Below are 19,894 nucleotides of genomic sequence, written 5' to 3'. Positions count from 1 at the left end.
CAATATTAGTGATATAATTATTTAATGTAATAATAAATTGTCTAGTAAAAAAGAGGGTTAGTTGACGAACCTGTTGGTAGGGGGCGCCTCTCCTTCCCGGAGGAAGTCTTCGATGTATTTCTTGCGGTCGTCATCGTCATCCGTATGGTTCATCAGTGGCTCCATCTCTGGAGGGGCACCTATACAAATACCTACAAATACCCATGAGATTTAAGTTCAGTCGGTCGTCGGCATTTAGAGATGGTTCGAGATGGCCGTGCCTCACGCAAGGATAATCCCAAAATTAATTAATTGCTTTCCTAACCATTAATCAACAGTGATTGATTTTGTTAAATGGAGACATTTCAAGGCAGAGTTATACAAACACAACCTCACAATCCTGCTTCAACTGGAAAATTGTATAAAACATTCTTATCAAATGATTTTTTTATAGTGGAATAACTTAATCATTGAAGGCAATATTAATGACTCTTAAACTAAAGACGTCAAAAAGAAAAGGCAGAAAAAGATTCTGCCAAGGAGTTGAACTGAGGACCTCTTCCTTGCCTGACCAATAAGCTAATTCGACCATATTCACTTGCGTCATCCCAGATAGTAGCTCTCAGTCGAATAATGATACAGTTCATTTCCTAGATGCGACTGAATCTTATTCTGTCTTCTCTGTATCACATCTTTGGGGGTGTGGTAAGGAGACAAATGAAAGAGGTTGTGAGGTCATAGCGTTTATTGAGTCAGAGTTGAAGCGAGAAAAGACTCCGGACCGATGCTCGCACAGTTGGTGGATATAGTCGACGGCGAATTCCCCGGCCCGAAGATCGGCACCTCGTCGGTGGATGTAGTCAGCGGCGAATCCCCCAGGTCGACACCAGATGTAAGCGGAGATGATGGTGATGTAGTGGTCGAGGCGACGAAGTTGGTGGATCGACACCGCTTTGGTGGAGACCGGATTTGTTCAGCTCTATGTTCAGCACTAGGGATGACTTTTAATCTTGGTGGTATTCTAGTGTGAAGTAAGAGAGCCGAAGGTAGGGCTGACCTGGTCAGCAGATGATGCGAGCGCGGATGAGCTATGCAGGTTGGCAAAGATGTCGAAGGACCAAAGCGCAGACTAGCGAAGATGTCGCAGGGCTTAGGTGCGTGGGGGGCGCAGGCCAGGGAAGATTTCACAAGGCCAAGGCGCTGGTGTAATCCCGCGGAGTCGATGATTAATCATAACCTCTCATTTAAGGTCGGGTGTCGAGTAGCCTTAGTGGTGAGTGCTCGTAGGTACTTGGTACTCACTTGTAGCTGCTAATTATTGACAGACTGAACTAGATACCTTAACGTAGCAGCTTATATAGGCGCAAATGCCTTAGAGAACAAACCATCAAACCGCGAGTAGGTAGATGCTCCGAACATTTTATGTTTTACCAGTAGGTTCTAATGCGATGCGCGTAGCATGTATCCACGTTCCCGAACCTTCCAGTAGCTGCCGCTGCCACTACACTTCTTTTGTTTGAGAGTTGTTAATATTGTCTTCAATGATTAAATATTAAAATTTGAAGTTTTATATTCAACTAAAAAAAATATTCATCCTAAACTTGTAGAAAAATCAATAGATGTTGCACATTAAAATTAAAAATGATTTATTTATCCAAGACTTGTACCCGGCGTTGTTTGGGCTTATTCTTAGAAGATAGTCATATACTATTCCTGACTTTTTATTAGGCCTTTTTAAGATAAACAATTCCGTAGCACATTATTTTAATGTATCTTACAAGATCTTGACAGCGTTAGAGTTGTAATCGCCCGAAAGGGTGTTTTTTTCGACTTGTTTACAAAACATCGACTTTTCTCTACTTTCTATAAATATAATAGGCATTTATTATATATGCAAATCTTTCAAAAGAAATTTTCTAAATGATAGTGAAAACCCTATCCAAATCCGTTTCGTATAAGAACTAAGCACACAGACAGATGCGGATAGCGACTCTGTTTTATACTGCAGGGTTTTCCAATAAGAGGTGTTATTTTGATATTCAATCGTAAAAGATCAATGGTTTCGTTGCTTGTGTGGCACGTAGTGCCGTCTTGTTGAATGTAAACATTGTCCAAATTAATACCATCCAATTCCGACCATAAAAATCACTAATCATCTCTCGATAGCGCAATCCGTTCACCGTAACTGTTGCTCCAGCCTCATTTTCGAAAAAGTAAGGCCCAATGACTCTGCCGGACCATAAATCGCACCAAACAGTCACACGTTGAGGATAAAGAGGCTTTTTAACAATAATTCTTGGGTTTTCCGAGCCCCAGATGTGACAATTTTGCTTGCTGACGAAGCCACCGAGGTAGAAATGGGCCTCATCACTCAAGATGATTTGCATTTGATTCACTCAAGTGAATTTTAATAATTTCAATGCATTGTTGAAGCGTGTATCGTTCCATTTTTATTAATGGTGTAGTTTCTACTTGTCAAATGTCAAAAAATGACAGCTTTAAAAGTAACATCTACCGAAATAGCGGGCTGTTCAAAATAACACCTCTTATTGGAAGGCCCTGAATTTAGAGTTAACTACCTTCGTTTGGTCGCCTCCTTGCCTGCTGCGCTGCCTTTAGAGCTCCCATTGAGGCACTCTTGCGTGGTGCTCCATCCACGTAGCCGGCACCGGCACTCGTGTCGCCCGCGCGGGGCCAGGCGTACTGGTTGCGATACTCGCTTCCGCCGCTCATGCGTTCGATGGACGGCGAAATGGCCTGGGAACAACACATAATATACACAATATTATCATTTTGTATATTGTATACTAACTATAGTAATGGTCATTTCAAATTTCCATCGAAAACAAGAATTCGTAGAGTGAAGAATAACACAAGAAGTGCCTTTTTGTCGTGTTTCGTGATCCAAATATAAGCCCAATTTAGGCTAATATTTTCAGTGACCGGATAAATCGACAAAATGACAATTCAAAATACTTTTAAAAAGTGATATAAAGTCATGAAAAGTGATGAAATAAAAGCTAGATTAAATAGGTTACGTCTGTTAGGTTTATAGACCAGTTTTTTCATCACTTTTTAAAAGTGTGTTAAATTGTCATTGCATTAGTTATTATTTCAATACAAAACTGTGTTTCACTATGCATACAAAATTCAAATGGAATAGCTATATGCAGTTTCAAGTGTAGGAGAGACAGACCGCATGCAAAGTGGTCTAGAACCAAAAGGTACCAAGTCAGTGGCACATTTGTATTCATTCAAATTTTCAATTTGTGAGGCGGAAATGGGTACCGCCTCCCCGGGAACCATTTATTGGATAGCAAAAACCTCTGGTATAGATCACCCCAAGTGGGTTCGTGGGGTGAGGTTTGTCCGGGTCTTGGCAGCGGATGCTTTTGCCCACCTGCTGCACGGCGGGCCGGATCGAGAGACTTGTTGACCTCTCCAGGGAAGGATTCACACGTCTGTCACTTCTGGACGCACTGACTCCCAGATTCCTGCCCACCCCTCATATTTTATTCCTTCCCAGAACTTCCCCTCCTTACTTTCCATAAAAAAGACCCTCAACACAGCATCCCCTAAAGATGACATCTCAGGAAAATAATTTTCCTTAGGTCTCCTGTGTAGAGCTAATATAAAAAAAATCAAATTTATATGGACACTTCTAGTTTTCTTCTTTATTCTCTGCAACAGCAGGATACAAACACTTGATAAATAAAATTGTTAGATAAAATAATGAATTCACTATGCAAGAAAGATTTCAAGCTGAATGTGTGCAGGTACCTACCTATACACGGTGTCCAGAAAATTGTAGCACAAGCAGGAAACAGGTAAATTTACATCACATCACAGCCCAAAAAAACTTTGTATTTTCAATCTGAGCATTTAGATGTTTTAAGTCAAACAGCTCATATAAAACCTCTAGTCACTTTTTTTTCAAATTTAACCTTAAAAAATATGACTTTGGACTATATTTACTAAAAAACAAATGAAATAAAAAAATATACACTACTAAAAATATTAATAGATTCACCAGTTCCCCGCTTGTGCTACTAGTTTCCATATTTTGAGACGTTTTTATATCAATATAGATTGATTTGAACACAACAATACAGATAATGGAAGATAATTGTTTTCCAGACGTTTTTATATCAATATAGATTGATTTGAACACAACAATACAGATAATGGAAGATAATTGTTTTCCAGACGTTTTTATATCAATATAGATTGATTTGAACACAACAATACAGATAATGGAAGATAATTGTTTTCCAGACGTTTTTATATCAATATAGATTGATTTGAACACAACAATACAGATAATGGAAGATAATTGTTTTCCAGACGTTTTTATATCAATATAGATTGATTTGAACACAACAATACAGATAATGGAAGATAATTGTTTTCCAGACGTTTTTATATCAATATAGATTGATTTGAACACAACAATACAGATAATGGAAGATAATTGTTTTCCAGACGTTTTTATATCAATATAGATTGATTTGAACACAACAATACAGATAATGGAAGATAATTGTTTTCCAGACGTTTTTATATCAATATAGATTGATTTGAACACAACAATACAGATAATGGAAGATAATTGTTTTCCAGACGTTTTTATATCAATATAGATTGATTTGAACACAACAATACAGATAATGGAAGATAATTGTTTTCCAGACGTTTTTATATCAATATAGATTGATTTGAACACAACAATACAGATAATGGAAGATAATTGTTTTCCAGACGTTTTTATATCAATATAGATTGATTTGAACATAACAATACAGATAATGGAAGATAATTGTTTTCCAGACGTTTTTATATCAATATAGATTGATTTGAACACAACAATACAGATAATGGAAGATAATTGTTTTCCAGACGTTTTTATATCAATATAGATTGATTTGAACACAACAATACAGATAATGGAAGATAATTGTTTTCCAGACGTTTTTATATCAATATAGATTGATTTGAACACAACAATACAGATAATGGAAGATAATTGTTTTCCAGACGTTTTTATATCAATATAGATTGATTTGAACACAACAATACAGATAATGGAAGATAATTGTTTTCCAGACGTTTTTATATCAATATAGATTGATTTGAACACAACAATACAGATAATGGAAGATAATTGTTTTCCAGACGTTTTTATATCAATATAGATTGATTTGAACACAACAATACAGATAATGGAAGATAATTGTTTTCCAGACGTTTTTATATCAATATAGATTGATTTGAACACAACAATACAGATAATGGAAGATAATTGTTTTCCAGACGTTTTTATATCAATATAGATTGATTTGAACATAACAATACAGATAAAAGAAGATAATTATTTTCCAGACGTTTTTTATATCAATATAGATTGATTTGAACATAACAATACAGATAATGGAATATAATTGTTTTCCAGACGTTTTTATATCAATATAGATTGATTTGAACATAACAATACAGAATAATGGAAGATAATTGTATATAGATTGATTTTAACATAACAATACAGATAATGGAAGATAATTGTTTTACAGACGATTTATATCAATATAGATTGATTTGAACATAACAATACAGATAATGGAAAATAATTGTTTTCCAGACGTTTTTATATCAATATAGATTGATTTGAACATAACAATACAGATAAAAGAAGATAATTATTTTCCAGACGTTTTTTATATCAATATAGATTGATTTGAACATAACAATACAGATAATGGAATATAATTGTTTTCCAGACGTTTTTATATCAATATAGATTGATTTGAACATAAAAATACAGAATAATGGAAGATAATTGTATATAGATTGATTTTAACATAACAATACAGATAATGGAAGATAATTGTTTTACAGACGATTTATATCAATATAGATTGATTTGAACATAACAATACAGATAAAAGAAGATAATTATTTTCCAGACGTTTTTATATCAATATTGATTGATTTGAACATAACAATACAGATAATGGAAGATAATTGTTTTCCAGACGTTTTTATATCAATATAGATTGATTTGAACATAACAATACAGATAATGGAAGATAATTGTTTTCCAGACGTTTTTATATCAATATAGATTGATTTGAACATAACAATACAGATAATGGAAGATAATTGTTTTCCAGACGTTTTTATATCAATATAGATTGATTTGGACATAACAATACAGAATAATGGAAGATAATTGTATATAGATTGATTTGAACATAACAATACAGATAATGGAAGATAATTGTTTTAAAGACGATTTATATCAATATAGATTGATTTGAACATAACAATACAGATAATGGAAGATAATTGTTTTCCAGACGTAAACTATAACCTATAAATATTGATTGCGATTGTATTTGAGGTTTTCGGCCATCTTTCATTGGTATTACATTCTGGTTTGTTCGTAAGCTCATCGATAATTTACAGATAAGCTGGGCAAAGGCGATTGGGCTCCCCCAAACGTCAGAATATGATATTCTTGACTCGGATTGGGATCCACCCCTGGCTTATTACAGCTTAAATAAGGCTTCTCAGATTCTACAGCCTAAACCAGTGCCGGACTGGCAAAGGTGCGGGCGTGGAACGCAAAACAAGGGCGCTAATCGTAAAGGCGCAAAATTGTAAAAAAATATTGTTGTGTATTTTTAAAAATTAATTTTAGATTTTTTCTGAACTAAGCGGTAATTTAAAGTGTATGTAATCGTATAATAGCCAAAGTAGAAACGAAAGTAGTACCTACTCACAGATGAATTGCTTGCATTCAGCATGTGACAAATGCGTTAATCGTAGTTACCGGATAACTCATCAAAATTACCCATGAAACAAAAACTAATATGATTTAAGATTTTCACGGCCAAAAGTATTTTTGTTATTTGTTTTTGGGGTGTTATGCCGTGTTGCGCTAACTCCTTCTTTGTAATGTTGGACACTGTAATGCTGTCCGAAACGTTGGCTAAAGAAGGAGTTAGCGCAACACGGCATAACACCTCAAAAACAAATAACAAACAAAAACTAGGTTAATTGATCAGTTTTTTACATATAACTTGTAAGTTTGTTGATTATCGTGGCGCTGTTAGTCGACTTAAAAAATAAAAGAAAATTCCTTGAAATACAATAAAGTTATTTATTTGTCAAACAAAAAACGCATTTGGAAAACTTTTCGAACAGTGTACGCATTCTTGTTGCCCCATTTTTGATAAAAACCTTAAGTAGACATAAGCAAGATAAAAGGCAGTTTCTCAGTGACGTTTAGCAAGGAAATCACTCTCGGAAGTGTACACACAATATATGCACAAATACAAACAATTGTGTATATGCGTTGCTTCGCACAAATCTAATTACGCAACCTATAAATACAGATAGTGTCAATTCGAGCCAAAGGCGATATTTATTCGACCGTTTTGCATTTCGTCTGTCTGTAAATTTGTTTGTACGTTCCGTTTACATTTCAAGATGGTGATTCCAGTAAAGATTATTTATGCAAAATTCTAAAGAAAGTTTGAAAAAAAATAGCTTTACAGTCGTGCCATTTCTTTGGATAAATGGTATAATTCCTAATTTGAAAAAAATTACATAAAATATATTTATAATTGAAGGTACTAAGTGTATTTAAGTACCTACTTACAAATCTTGATGATAAGCCCAAATTTTGGTTTTTGATTTATCAAACAAAAGAAATATAGAAATATTTTTGAACGGGCTATCTATTTTTATTGTTTGTTTTTGGGGTGTTATGCCGTGTTGCGCTAACTCCTTCTTTAGCCGACGTTTCGGACAGCGTTGCAGTGTCCATCATCAGGGCAGATCCGGTAGATCCGAAGATCTTCGGCATAACACCCCAAAAACAAACAATAAAAATGCTTTTGGCCGTGAGAATCTAAAAACTTACCGGGCTATCTATTGTTTACTGAATTACTAGTAATATCTCTATGGACTTAGCTCAACATGTAGTAGGTCCGGCCCTGCATTCAGGTAGATATCATCAATTATTTCTTATTCGACAGTAGAAAGATATTTATCGTAACTACAAGTGAGGTGATTAGAAAATAACGATCTTATTTACAGCATCCTGGAGTGGATTGGATTTAGCTACCGGCAACCATTGCCAGTGAATAATATATTACAGTTTTTGAAAGGACAACACTACTTCCTACTATGCTGCGTAGATTTTAAGCCTATGAATTCAAAATTTCTACGGACTTAACATATTTCCCTTGAACACTAACGATGGGTTTTTCATAGAATTTGAATAATTCTTAAAATTTCAACGCTCAATTTCGGGTTCCGTGAAAGTCCTATTCAAGATTTGTTATTATATCGTTATAGGCTAGTTACTTGACAGAACTTAAATAATAACAGAACCCGAAAAGAGCTTTCACAGAACTTGAAATTCAACTTCGAAATTTGAAAAATTGTTCAAATTCTTTTAAACAACCCGTCGTAAGGATGGGATGTTTCAGAGAATTTTTACAATTCATCAATTTCGAAGTTGAATTTCAAGCTCTGTGAAGGTTCTATACAAGTTTAGTTATTATATCATTATTGGCCAGTTGTTTCAAAAAACTGAAATATTAACAGAAATTGAACCTTGACAGAACATGAAAATCGATAAATTTGATGAAATGTCCAAATTATCTACTAAAACAGCCAATCTGTAAAGTTTTAAGCTCTTAAAAAGTATGTTGTTTTTGATAATAAATATTAATCTGTAAATTTTTATTTGAAATTCCTTCGATAGACAAAAAAATCGCAAAGCTCCAAAAACTATTTAAAAACACATCTAGTTCTGTTATTTAATATTTTATAGTTATGAAAAAAAATCACAGTGATTCTTTAAATGCTACTTAAGACATCTTCCGAGAGGTTTTTTTTCTCTATTTTATTTTAAAATTGTGAAAAAAACCTCTGAAAATGAGAATAAGATTTTCACGGCCAAAAGTATTTTTGTTATTTGTTTTTGGGGTGTTATGCCGTGTTGCGCTAACTCCTTCTTTAGCTAACGTTTCGGACAGCATTGCAGTGTCCATCATCATAGCTACTTGTTAATTAAGATCTAAATAGCGATCTTATTTCGACTTTATTTTATATTACTATTTAGAGATTTGTCTAATAAAATATCTCATTTTTTGTTATCATTAATTTTAGTTAAGTATTTAGACGAACAAATGTCCTAAAGGGATAAAAAGCTAAAAATAATTACTTGTACAATTTTTCACACAACGAAATTAATAGTTTTGTTATCACCAGTATTGGTTTACGTCTGAAATCTGAAAAGGTCGATAGTAAGAATAATCTCTTAGCCTTCCATCTCTAACAAATGACAGCGATTATTGTAGCGATTTCCCAAACAACTTATATGTCGTTATGTTAGAGTGCCTCTCACAGCTTCTAATAATGGCGGATCATTTGGCAGGATAGGAAACAAACTGCTGGGAATGCTTTCATAATTTTAGTGGCAAGTAATAATTCTAGAGCACCGTTTTCGTGAGAAAATCACCTCAAGGACGTTTTTAATAATGTAGAGGTCTCGGGTACAAAAATCCCAAAAGCTTATAGGGTATATTGTCTGAGTTGGGAGGGGAAGGAGATGAGCAAGAAGAAGGTTGAGAAGTACCTGGCTATTCAAATCCGATCACCAAACACGGCTAAAGCCATTTCTAGCAACGTTTCAATTTATATGTTTTTTAAACTTACAAAATATGTCTGTCACATCTTTGGGGATGCTGTGTGGAGGGTCTATTTGAGGAAATGAAGTATTAAAACTGTTGTAGGAAAGAAACATAGGAGCTCGCAAATAATTTCACAGCCAGCTGTTAAACTCAAGAATATGTCGTAAAAACGACCCTTTCTCATGTGACAAATGTCAACCGTGTACAAATTTTGGGTGCGCGTTTGGCGTGTTTCCTAACTATGCACCTCCGAAGGGATTAATGACGCTAGTTCCTTGGAGTGTCTTCCATTGAAATACCAGTAGAACAATTAATGATGGTCTTCAGGTAGACGTAGAACGAAAACCTTTCGACTAGTTAATTATATTTATTATTTGTTTTTAAAAGAATTAAATTTTTTTTAAACGTTTGATCAATTTCAACGGAAGAAAGGAAAAATGACCTTTCTTCTGACACACGGACACGCCCAGTACCAACTTTTATCGAATTATTTCTTCAGTGGGTAGGTACAACCATAATGCATATGAAGTGCCTTTCTGGAATTGAATTGTCACTGGGCCTGCTGGAAATGTTAAATTTCCTATGAAATTGGACAACACCATGAATAAATCAATGCTTTATTTCGTTATTTCTTACAAACATTATATTAGAAAGTTAGATAGAACTATATAATATATCACGCAACATGAACTGTGTATATTTACCAGAGTCTTAGGCCATTCGTACACGGAGATACCTACAAGCGACTCGAGTTTTGCTTATACGCCACTCCTAAGTATGCGCCGCGACGCGTCGTCCACGGGTTTGACATCAGTGCACGCTACGCGAGTTGCATCCACGTCTTCTACTCGTTTGACAGAAATAACTTCGGGAAATGATTTGAATGTTAAATTTGTTCTGGAGGTCTGATAATATCCATGTTCATATAGCTATAATTTACCGGAATATGTAACAAAGAATTTAGCGGAGAATGGGTGAACACAAATTCTTCTTTTATATCGTTTTTTATGCTTGTAAAGAAGAACAATATTGTTTACTTCGTCACTCGACATCGTATTAATTCCACGACTGCAAGTTCGGTATAATTCGGGTAGCGCAATCTACGGAAATCAGCTTTGAAGAGTAGCTTAGCGGTTGGTTACTTGTGGTTTCGTCACAGTGACGTAGCTTGTAAGTGTCTCTGTGTACGAAGGGCCTTATAGTAAAGTTAAATCTATTGCTGTGTCTCTTGGCATCCAAAATTATTCATATTCATGTTTTTATCTTTATTTAAAAGAATGAAAAACATTCGCAGGTTATTTTAATAACCTGACAATATCTTAATTTCTCCTGCTACCATCATTACGGTGGGGAAATGATGTTTGTGTAATGATGGAAGACTTTCAGAGGAACGAAACCGAATTCGATGACTAACCTCAAGAAGGAACCTAAAACGTCTTCGAATGAACTATTTGATGGGTTGTACATCAGTAAAGTTCGTGTACCAACCCAATAAGGCACCCAAAGCGTGTTCTAATAAATTATTTAATGAGCTTTCTGGCACCCAAAAAGGCACATATATCGTCTCCCAATGAACTTTTAGATGAGCTTTATCGTTGAATAAGAAGGCACTTAGAAGCACCTTCGAATGAACTATTTCATAAGTTTTACTAACTAGAATCCAAGAAGGCAGATAGCGTGTCCTCCGATGAACTATTATTTGATGAGCTTTACTGGCATCCAAGAAGGCACCTGGAGTGTCTTCCAGAGAACTGTTTGATAGGCTTTTCAGGTACCTACCCAAGAAGGCACCTAAAGCGTCTTTCAATTAACCGTTTGATGTGCTTTACCTTTACTCAAGAAGGCACCTAGAGCGTCTTGCTATGAAATATTTCAAATTTACTGGCACCCAAGAAGGCAACTAGAATGACTCCCTATGAAATGTTTATTAAGTTTTACTGGCACTCAAGAAGGCACCTAGAGTGACTTCCCATGAAATGTTTGATAAGCTTTTCTAGTACCCAAGAAGACACCTAGAGTGACTTCCGAAGAACTATTTGATAAGCTTTAAGTACCCAAGAAGGCACCTAGAGTGTCTTCCCATGAAATGTTTATTAAGTTTTACTGGCACTCAAGAAGGCACCTAGAGCGTCTTCGTATGAACTGATAGATGAAGTTTGGTGGGTGACTGCTAAGGTAACTAAGTATTAAGACGTTTACCTTTTCCTCGACGGTATCGGTCCAATTTCGGGGTCCGTTCGCCTGCGCGTTTCGGGGCCCCTCGGACTTGCTGCGGCGGTCCCGGCTATTAGCCAAGAACTTTGTGCGCTCCATAGACTGAAAATGCCAAAAGCCACTCAAACAAAACACGACAACAAATAAAAAAATAGCACCTGAAAGAATCTCAACAAAAAAATATAATCACAAAGAACAACTTCTCAAAGTAAATAATATGTTTCGGTATCGTATAAGCGAATAAGCGAACGTCTTCACGGGGTTTGCGCATAATCCGATTTCGCCCGTCCAAGCCGAAAGAAACATGTCAGAAGGCTTGGTCATCCGACTGTCCTATCTTTAATCGGTGCCCATTTGTCGATCCATCTTCGAAGGACGGAAAAAAATGGACACGTCTCGTACAGAGCTATGAAAGTCCGTTTCGTAAAAATAAATATATCGTATCATTGAAGGAGAATATAATACTAATAAATCTAAAAGAAAAATGAAACAGAACATGACACAGAAAATAAAAAAAGGTAATGGTCGCAACATGGAATCGAATCCAGAATCTCCGTTTTACCGGGACAACGCTTTTAACCACTCGGCCATTTTGACCTGATTTTTTACGTCATTTATGTCGATGTCTTTATTAAACACGGGTTTGCAGGCCATTTCATGCACCTGCAAAAATGCAAGTGCATGAATACGTGTTCCGATACATTAGGAATTTACTAAAAGCTTATCAGGAAATGGCCTGCAAACCCGTGTTTAATAAAGAGATCGACATAAATGACGTAAAAAATCAGGTCAAACTGACCGAGTGGTTGAAAGCGTGAATTGGTAATATATTATGTATAGTGACGAAATGCGAAAATATTAGGATTTTTATGAACACGTGTTCCGAAATTATGATGATACATTTGTATTATACTAAAAGTTTATCAGGAAATCCATCGATTTATTCATTCGTTAAGGACCTTTTAACCGAATAATTTGAAGAGATTCTTAACAACCTTATGATTTTTACCTTTCGATTTTTTTTAAATTAAAATTTTTAATTAATTTTTTCTTAGCTCATTTTTCTTTGTGTACAAAATGAATACTACCCTCGACTAATTAACAAATGTTTTGGATGCTATCTGTGTATGATTACAAAGATCTACCGGAATTTATTTGTAAACTAAAGAGTTTCTGTCGAATAAACTAATCCAATTTTTATTACATGCGACACCTATTGGCTTTTTCGACATGTCTGGAATGAATATTTAATTTTTATAAGCAATAATTATTAGCCTGAAACACTCATCTACATTGAAAAATCTCCTGAGAAAAGATACATGACGCCAACGGGACTTGAACCCGTGTCCTTTCGAGGTTCAAGTCCCGTTGGCGTCATTCATCTTTTATCAGGAGATTTTTCAATGTAGATGAGTGTTTCAGGCTAATAATTATTGCTTATAAAAATAATTGTTTCCCTTTGTGCTATGCGTAAACAATCTTGTCGTAAAACATTAGTTTACCAAAAAATAATTATTAATATTTAATTTAGTTGAGGATAATATTGGTAATTCTATCTACATAGTGACCAGCTCAGGTACGGGGGCTCCATCGAAGCCAGAGTAAAGTTGGCCTCTCAGAAGCTGGGCGTACTGTACAGGGCCCGCAGATACTTTAATAGTACACAACTGCTCACCCTGTACAAATCGCAAGTGCGCCCTACTGTCGAATTTGGCAGCCATCTCTGGTCTGGAGCCCCAAAATACCTGAAAAAAACCCTTGACTCTGTGCAGAAACGGGCGGTCCGTTTGATAGATTCCCCAATCTTAACAAACGGACTGCAATCTTTAGAGCACAGGCGTCAGGTAGGTATGCTGTCCTTGTTCTATCGGTATTACAATGGAAGATGCTCTGAGGAACTAGCGTCATTGATCCCTTCGGCACCGGTGCGTAGTCGGGATACACGCCAAACGCGCGCCCAACATTTGTACACAGTTGACACTTGTCACATGAGAACGGGTCGCTTCTACGATTCGTTCTTAAGTTCAACAGCTCGGCTGTGGAACGAACTGCCGGCCTCTGTGTTTCCTCCCTCCTACAACATGGGACTCTTCAAGACCCATGTTCACTCCTTCCTCTCCACAAAAAGACCCTCCACACAGCATCCCCAAAGATGACATAGGCCCTGAGGGAAATTATTTTCTTCAGGGCCTCCTGTGTGGAGTAAATATAAAAAAAAAAAAAAAAACATAAATGACTTTAAAAAATCAGGTCTAATGGCCGAGCGATTGTCCCGCTAAGACATAGATCCGGGGTTCGATTCCAGTTGCAACCTTTTTATTTTCTGTGTCTTTTTCTGCTTAATGATTCGTTTAGATTTATTGGTATTATCTACTTCTTCAATGATAATAGAAGGGGACCCGATACTGAACCCTGTGGTACACCTAAACTGTAGCAGTTTGGATCGACACATAAGTTTGAGACGTTTTAAATATTGAAGTTATTCCTGTCTCGTTGAATTCTTTTATGCGGACATCCCATCCACAAAATCACGTCAATAAAAACAGCCTCGTCGGTTATGAGGAGTGTCCTAACAAAAAAAAAACAGTTGGTTAACATAATTTTTTACTTGAATAATGTTGCAAATATCGTGCTTCAAAATCTCATTGGAAAACATTATTAAAACTTGGGCATTTTGCATAAAAAGAGTTTGTTGTCGCGATGAAGACATTTCAGCCACGTTGTGACAATTTGTCTCGAATATACGCTGTATGTTTACACATTTCGGAATCAAATATTTTCAGAATTTTTCACTGCAAATCTATATTTGGCGGAGCTACCGAATCCGAAAAAAAGCATAGGATGTTCGAGAAGTTTTTTTAAAATTATTATTTTTTTGTAAATACCGCACAGTAGTCCCAACCGTTTGCAGCCAAAGAGACTATGGCATCACCAATTGGGGTATGTTATAATGGGGAAGGATATAAGGATTGGAGTAAAAGGCTATTCAGATCTGGTCATCGAGCACGGCTAAAGCCATCTCAAGCAACGCATAAATTCTGAATTGTGGTCTTACACTTATTATCTTCCGCTCTGGAACGTGCCGCAAATTTTAAATGAGTAATGTGTTAAATAACACAAATTCATCAAATAAAATTTACATGTGCACGCCGGGATTTGAACCCGCGATCTTCCGTCAAATTATGAGGCTTTCAGTGGTACGTAACTCTGAAATTGACTATTTTAAAATTTAAAAAGTTGTAATTATACGCGTACAATGCGGTTTTCGTGAAAATATTTAGTAAATAGAATCCTAATGAATATTTATTTTATCAATTGAAAATAAAACGACTTAAATGTATAAAATACGATAGATTATATCGCAGACCATTGGATCTGCCCCAAGTAATCTCTTTAACGACGATTATTATTAATTTAGAATATTATTACTATACTTGGTACGATATGCCTTTATACTCGTATACCATATATCTGACACTATTACTATGTTAATGACTGTACGGTTTAGGATTTTTGTAAACGGAAGTGGTGCCCTCTGTTATTTTCAAAAAGAACCGTCGAAGATTTTAAACCGCGACAGCGGGTTTTTATCTGTTCCTTACTTATAAACACAACAATGCTCTCATAATATTTCACTGCGGGATAAGGGTAATATATTATTTACAATATCTACTATTATACTAAAGAATGCAGATGTTTGGCGTGTTTTCTGCCTATGGACTTGTGCCGAAGGGATCTATGGTGCTGGTTTCCCAGGGCATCTTCCATTAAAATACTGGTAGAATAAGGTATTGTTGATATTGTGGAAAGTTAAAGTCTTTCAGGACAATTAAGAAAGTGGATAAATTAACAATTTCTGGTGCGTATAGGTTGCACAATTAGAGTTGACCCAAACAACACATACATAATGTACCTGCTTAGGATTATTTGTATTGGTGCATATGGCATATGTATACACTTCTGACATCGATGTCCTTGCGAAAAGTCACTGAGAAACAGTCCTCTGTATTGCTTACGATTTCCTATGGTTATTAGCAAATAATAGAAAACAAGTGAATATGATCCGTGTTCTTAAAAGTTGAAAAGATACTTTAATGAGTTTACATCAACATGATTGTGTTCATTTAGGAAATAATTAGTGATAACTTTGTGGTGGGACAGTGAAAAATTATTTGCAAGCATTGGAATCAGACGTATAATATTATAATATTATACAAACGCTAAAACCCCGTCTCTCTTAGACCCGCCCTTATTACATTTTGATGTTTATAGATTTATTAAAACAAATCTGACAAAAGGACTTGAAAAATAAATAAAAGTTGTATGCACAAGTAACAGAAGTTCATTGAGGAACAGTTTACCCTAGCTCTGTCCAGGGTGGAAGATCCTTCCCTCCCGCCAGAGGGCAGTCCAGCCGCCGGTCCATCGAAGATCTCGTTGGTCTTGTAGGCCAGTCCGGGGTACTTCTTCCTGCGGGGCATCGCGGGCTCGATGCTTGGCGCTGCAACAAATGAAATGCACGCTATAGATCTAGCCTAGGTGGAGGAACTAAGCGTAGATGAACAAAGCCAGAATAGCCAAAGAGAATGCAACAAATTGGGTAGATGCACAAGTTCAAAACATTTAGCTGTGACGATTTAGTCTAAGTGAAGAAATAAGTTGTTCCAGATCGCTGGTGTACAATATAAATAGAAGAGGACCCGATTCTGACCCCCGTGGCACACAAAAACTGTAGCAATTTGGATCGATGCATAAGTTTGAGATGTTTTGATTCTCAGCTGTGACGATTTAGTGCAAGTTAAGAAATTAATGGTTCCATATCACTGATGTACAATATAAATAGAAGAGGACCCAGTGTTGACCACTGTGGCACACTACAACGTAATCAAGAAAGATTCTGTCGGACATATTTCAGCGACATAAGTTGTTAAAAATTGTTGTATTTCAGAGTTTTCAATACCGTAAAACTTTTGAATAAAGTAAACTTACTTGAATCCAAAATAATTACGCGATTCTTTTTTGCACCTTCAGTATTATTGCATTTTTAAATATTCAAATATTTACGAATAGTCTCCTTTTATAGAATGTATTGCTCTTGATTGGCTTGATGATTTCTTCAAATTCAAAAAATGAGAAGAAAAATTTACCAGGACTACCTGGTTAGAACTCAATCGTAAATATTACTGGATCCCTTTTCTTCTAAAAAAAAGTTAACACTACAAACTTATGCACCAATCCAATACTTACGTCTGAATATCCACGACCAATTTGATTTTCTGTAGTGAATATGGTATTTACATCAATAAAAGCATGAAATAATAATATGGTAATGAAAATACAAAGCAAGATAGTGGAGATTCTACAGGTTTAACTAATTATATGAGTTGACACTTTAAAAAATTAGGTTGTGATATAGTTATATATTACAGGCATTGTGGTTAATGATAAAGATACCATTTTTAATGTCTAGAGGTGGTTTGACGTAAAATATAATGTCATTTTTTATCAATTTAGATGAGATTAGTAAGTTAGAAGCATCAAAGAATAGTATCGAAGTACAGTACCAAAAAAGTCTAATAACGTAACGAAAATCAGTACCTACTGTTTTGTGAGATGAAAGATTTATAAATAATAAAGGTCGAGAGTACGTCCAATGTTTGCTGTTGAATTGTAGTAAACAGCATATGAATATTATTAGTTTAAACCTGAATTAGAATGCCACAGGTTTGTAACATTGGTCTCCTCGCTGTAAATACTTGCACTCAAATATGAATCACAACTACAAAATAACAAGACTTTACCCAATGGAGACGCCTATGCCAAATCCGTTGACAAAATATCAAGATAACTGAAATAAAATACAACTAATACAAGATTTTTACAATCGAAATGGTCGGTGTACCACAGGGATGCATACTTAGACCACTGGACGAATATATAAATTCCTTAGTATGAATGAGATTCCTTCAATCACGCAAGTGTATTATCATAAAATACACACAAACCATACGAATTTAAACGGACCAAGGTTTGAAATACCATAAGAACCCACGCTTGGGTTATTCTGGAACAGGAAAGCTTCAGTGAAGTACGATCGAATCCTCTGTTTTTGGTTGAAAAATGCAAAACGTTAAAAAAGACAAGGACAATAGAAGAAGCGTAGAAAAATAAGTTACAGAAATACGTAATAGGGCTGGACATAGATAAAATACCAGATGACGGGACACTAACAATAATGACCAAGCGAGTACCCCAGAGACAGACTGACGTAGAGGTGAATTGACTTCATGAAAAAGTCCTGCTGGAGATTTAGCGATGTAATGAAGATGGGAAACAGATACAGGGATGTTGCCGATTCCATGATGCTCGTTTAGATATAGCAAGAATACTGGGTAGAAAGGGCAGCGTAAGCCAATCCCTTAAAACTGCACTGCCGTGATATTAATCTTTACTTGGTCGGAGTTATTCTAACATTGACCAATTATATCGTGGTTAAAGTTCACAAAAGACAAGTTGATCATTAACTGAAAGTGATTTACGCTATGGATACACGAACAAATACAAACTATGGATATTACAATAAAGAAAACAACAAAAACCCTAGTGGAGGAAGACAACAGCGACAAGTAATTGAATAGATCCAGCCAAGTCGTTCAGATATGCCATAAGGTTGCCCTCTGATGCCATCAAGAATGTTTGAAGGAACTTCAGCTAATTCCAATTCAGGTACGCCACAAGTATACCCACTGATACCATCAAGAATTTTAAGGTTTATCTGCTATAAAAAAAAAAACAATCAATTGACACACGAATGCAATACCAAGAACTACAGACTAAGACAACAGCCAACAAAAATAACAGAGCTTCAGCTACCGATTCAGTTTGCCACAAGGATGCCCTCTGATATCACCACGAATGTTAAGTATTATTTTTTATAAAAACAATTAATAACCATATGAAAGTACTTCAACTAATACCAAACAGGTATCCCACGATGACGGCCTATATACCTGTAAAAATGCTAAGGTGTATCTGTTATAAAAACAATTAATAACCACACGAATATATTACCAAGAACAACTGACGAAAACAACAGCCATAAATAAGTAATGAAATAGTCTCAGCTGTACCGATTCAGATATGCTACAAGGATGCCCTCTGATTCCACAAGTATTTTATTTAGCTTTGTGAGAACACAGTAAGGTTCGGCTAACTTATGGTATGATCCGTGTGAATCGTTCTACTGGCGAACGCGGAAGTTACCTTGGATGGATGCACGAACACGAATACAACACGAAGAACAACGGACGAAGACAACAACCATAAGTAATGAAATAGCCTCAGCTAGTACCTGAGTAGGTATGCCACAAGGAAGTGACGTTGGTCCTCTCACCTCTGGGTCCGTTGGCGGTGGCCTGTGAGGGCAGTGGGGCCCGGCGCACCACGGGTGCGGGCGCGGGATCTTCGACCCCGTTGGTGATGATGTTGACGGGGCCCGAGGGCGGCACGCCAGCCTGCGCGCGCGCCCCGCGGTACTCGTGCCATCGGTAGGTGCTACGGTATTCGGAGTGCAGCTGCGGACAAACGAGTACTCAAATTAAAACTCATGGTGACACAGTCATTTAGGTATGAATCTTTGTCCTGCGTCATAGTCTATAAAATTGTACCTTCGTTGTATTTTCCATGAAAATTATGAAGACAACATGCATTATTAAAAAAACGCAAATATTCTTTATATTGTAAATAAAATGTTTTTTTATATTATTTTATCTTCAAACTAACTAAAATCATGGCATTGCCCGGGATTAATATAGAGTTTTTCGAAATTATGTTGACGGTGGACAAAATTTCATCAATATCGGAATAAAATTTTAGATTTGTATGAAAGGCAAACACTCCCATATACTGCTCCCACTTCTACAGCTTTATTTATTTAAAGCTACATAAGTCGCGAACAATGCACAAAAATTGTAGAATGCTTGAGCAATTTCGATCTT

General features: G+C 35.9%; 1 protein-coding gene across 9 annotated transcripts in view; it reads right to left on the bottom strand.

Moving 5' to 3' along the window:
* The window catches only part of LOC149409872 (uncharacterized), a 188,642-nt gene that overhangs the window by 60,151 nt on the left and 108,597 nt on the right, over positions 1-19,894 (bottom strand). For 7 of the 9 annotated variants that reach the window (XM_089649242.1, XM_089649243.1, XM_089649241.1 and 4 more), the window contains 5 exons: positions 19,249-19,471; positions 16,259-16,398; positions 11,883-11,999; positions 2,559-2,736; positions 71-191 (listed from right to left, as the gene is read on the bottom strand). In XM_089649242.1, the coding sequence (XP_089505368.1) occupies positions 71-191; positions 2,559-2,736; positions 11,883-11,999; positions 16,259-16,398; positions 19,249-19,471 (779 nt within the window). The remainder of the gene's footprint in view (positions 1-70; positions 192-2,558; positions 2,737-11,882; positions 12,000-16,258; positions 16,399-19,248; positions 19,472-19,894) is intronic. The other 2 variants (XM_089649246.1, XM_089649248.1) reach the window with 2 other exon arrangements.

The sequence above is a fragment of the Hesperophylax consimilis genome, chromosome 29, assembly GCF_061612785.1.
Source record: "Hesperophylax consimilis isolate HC1 chromosome 29, BYU_Hcon_1.0, whole genome shotgun sequence".
In the NCBI taxonomy this organism is placed as follows: domain Eukaryota; kingdom Metazoa; phylum Arthropoda; class Insecta; order Trichoptera; family Limnephilidae; genus Hesperophylax; species Hesperophylax consimilis.
This window is presented reverse-complemented; position numbering and strand designations above follow the sequence as displayed.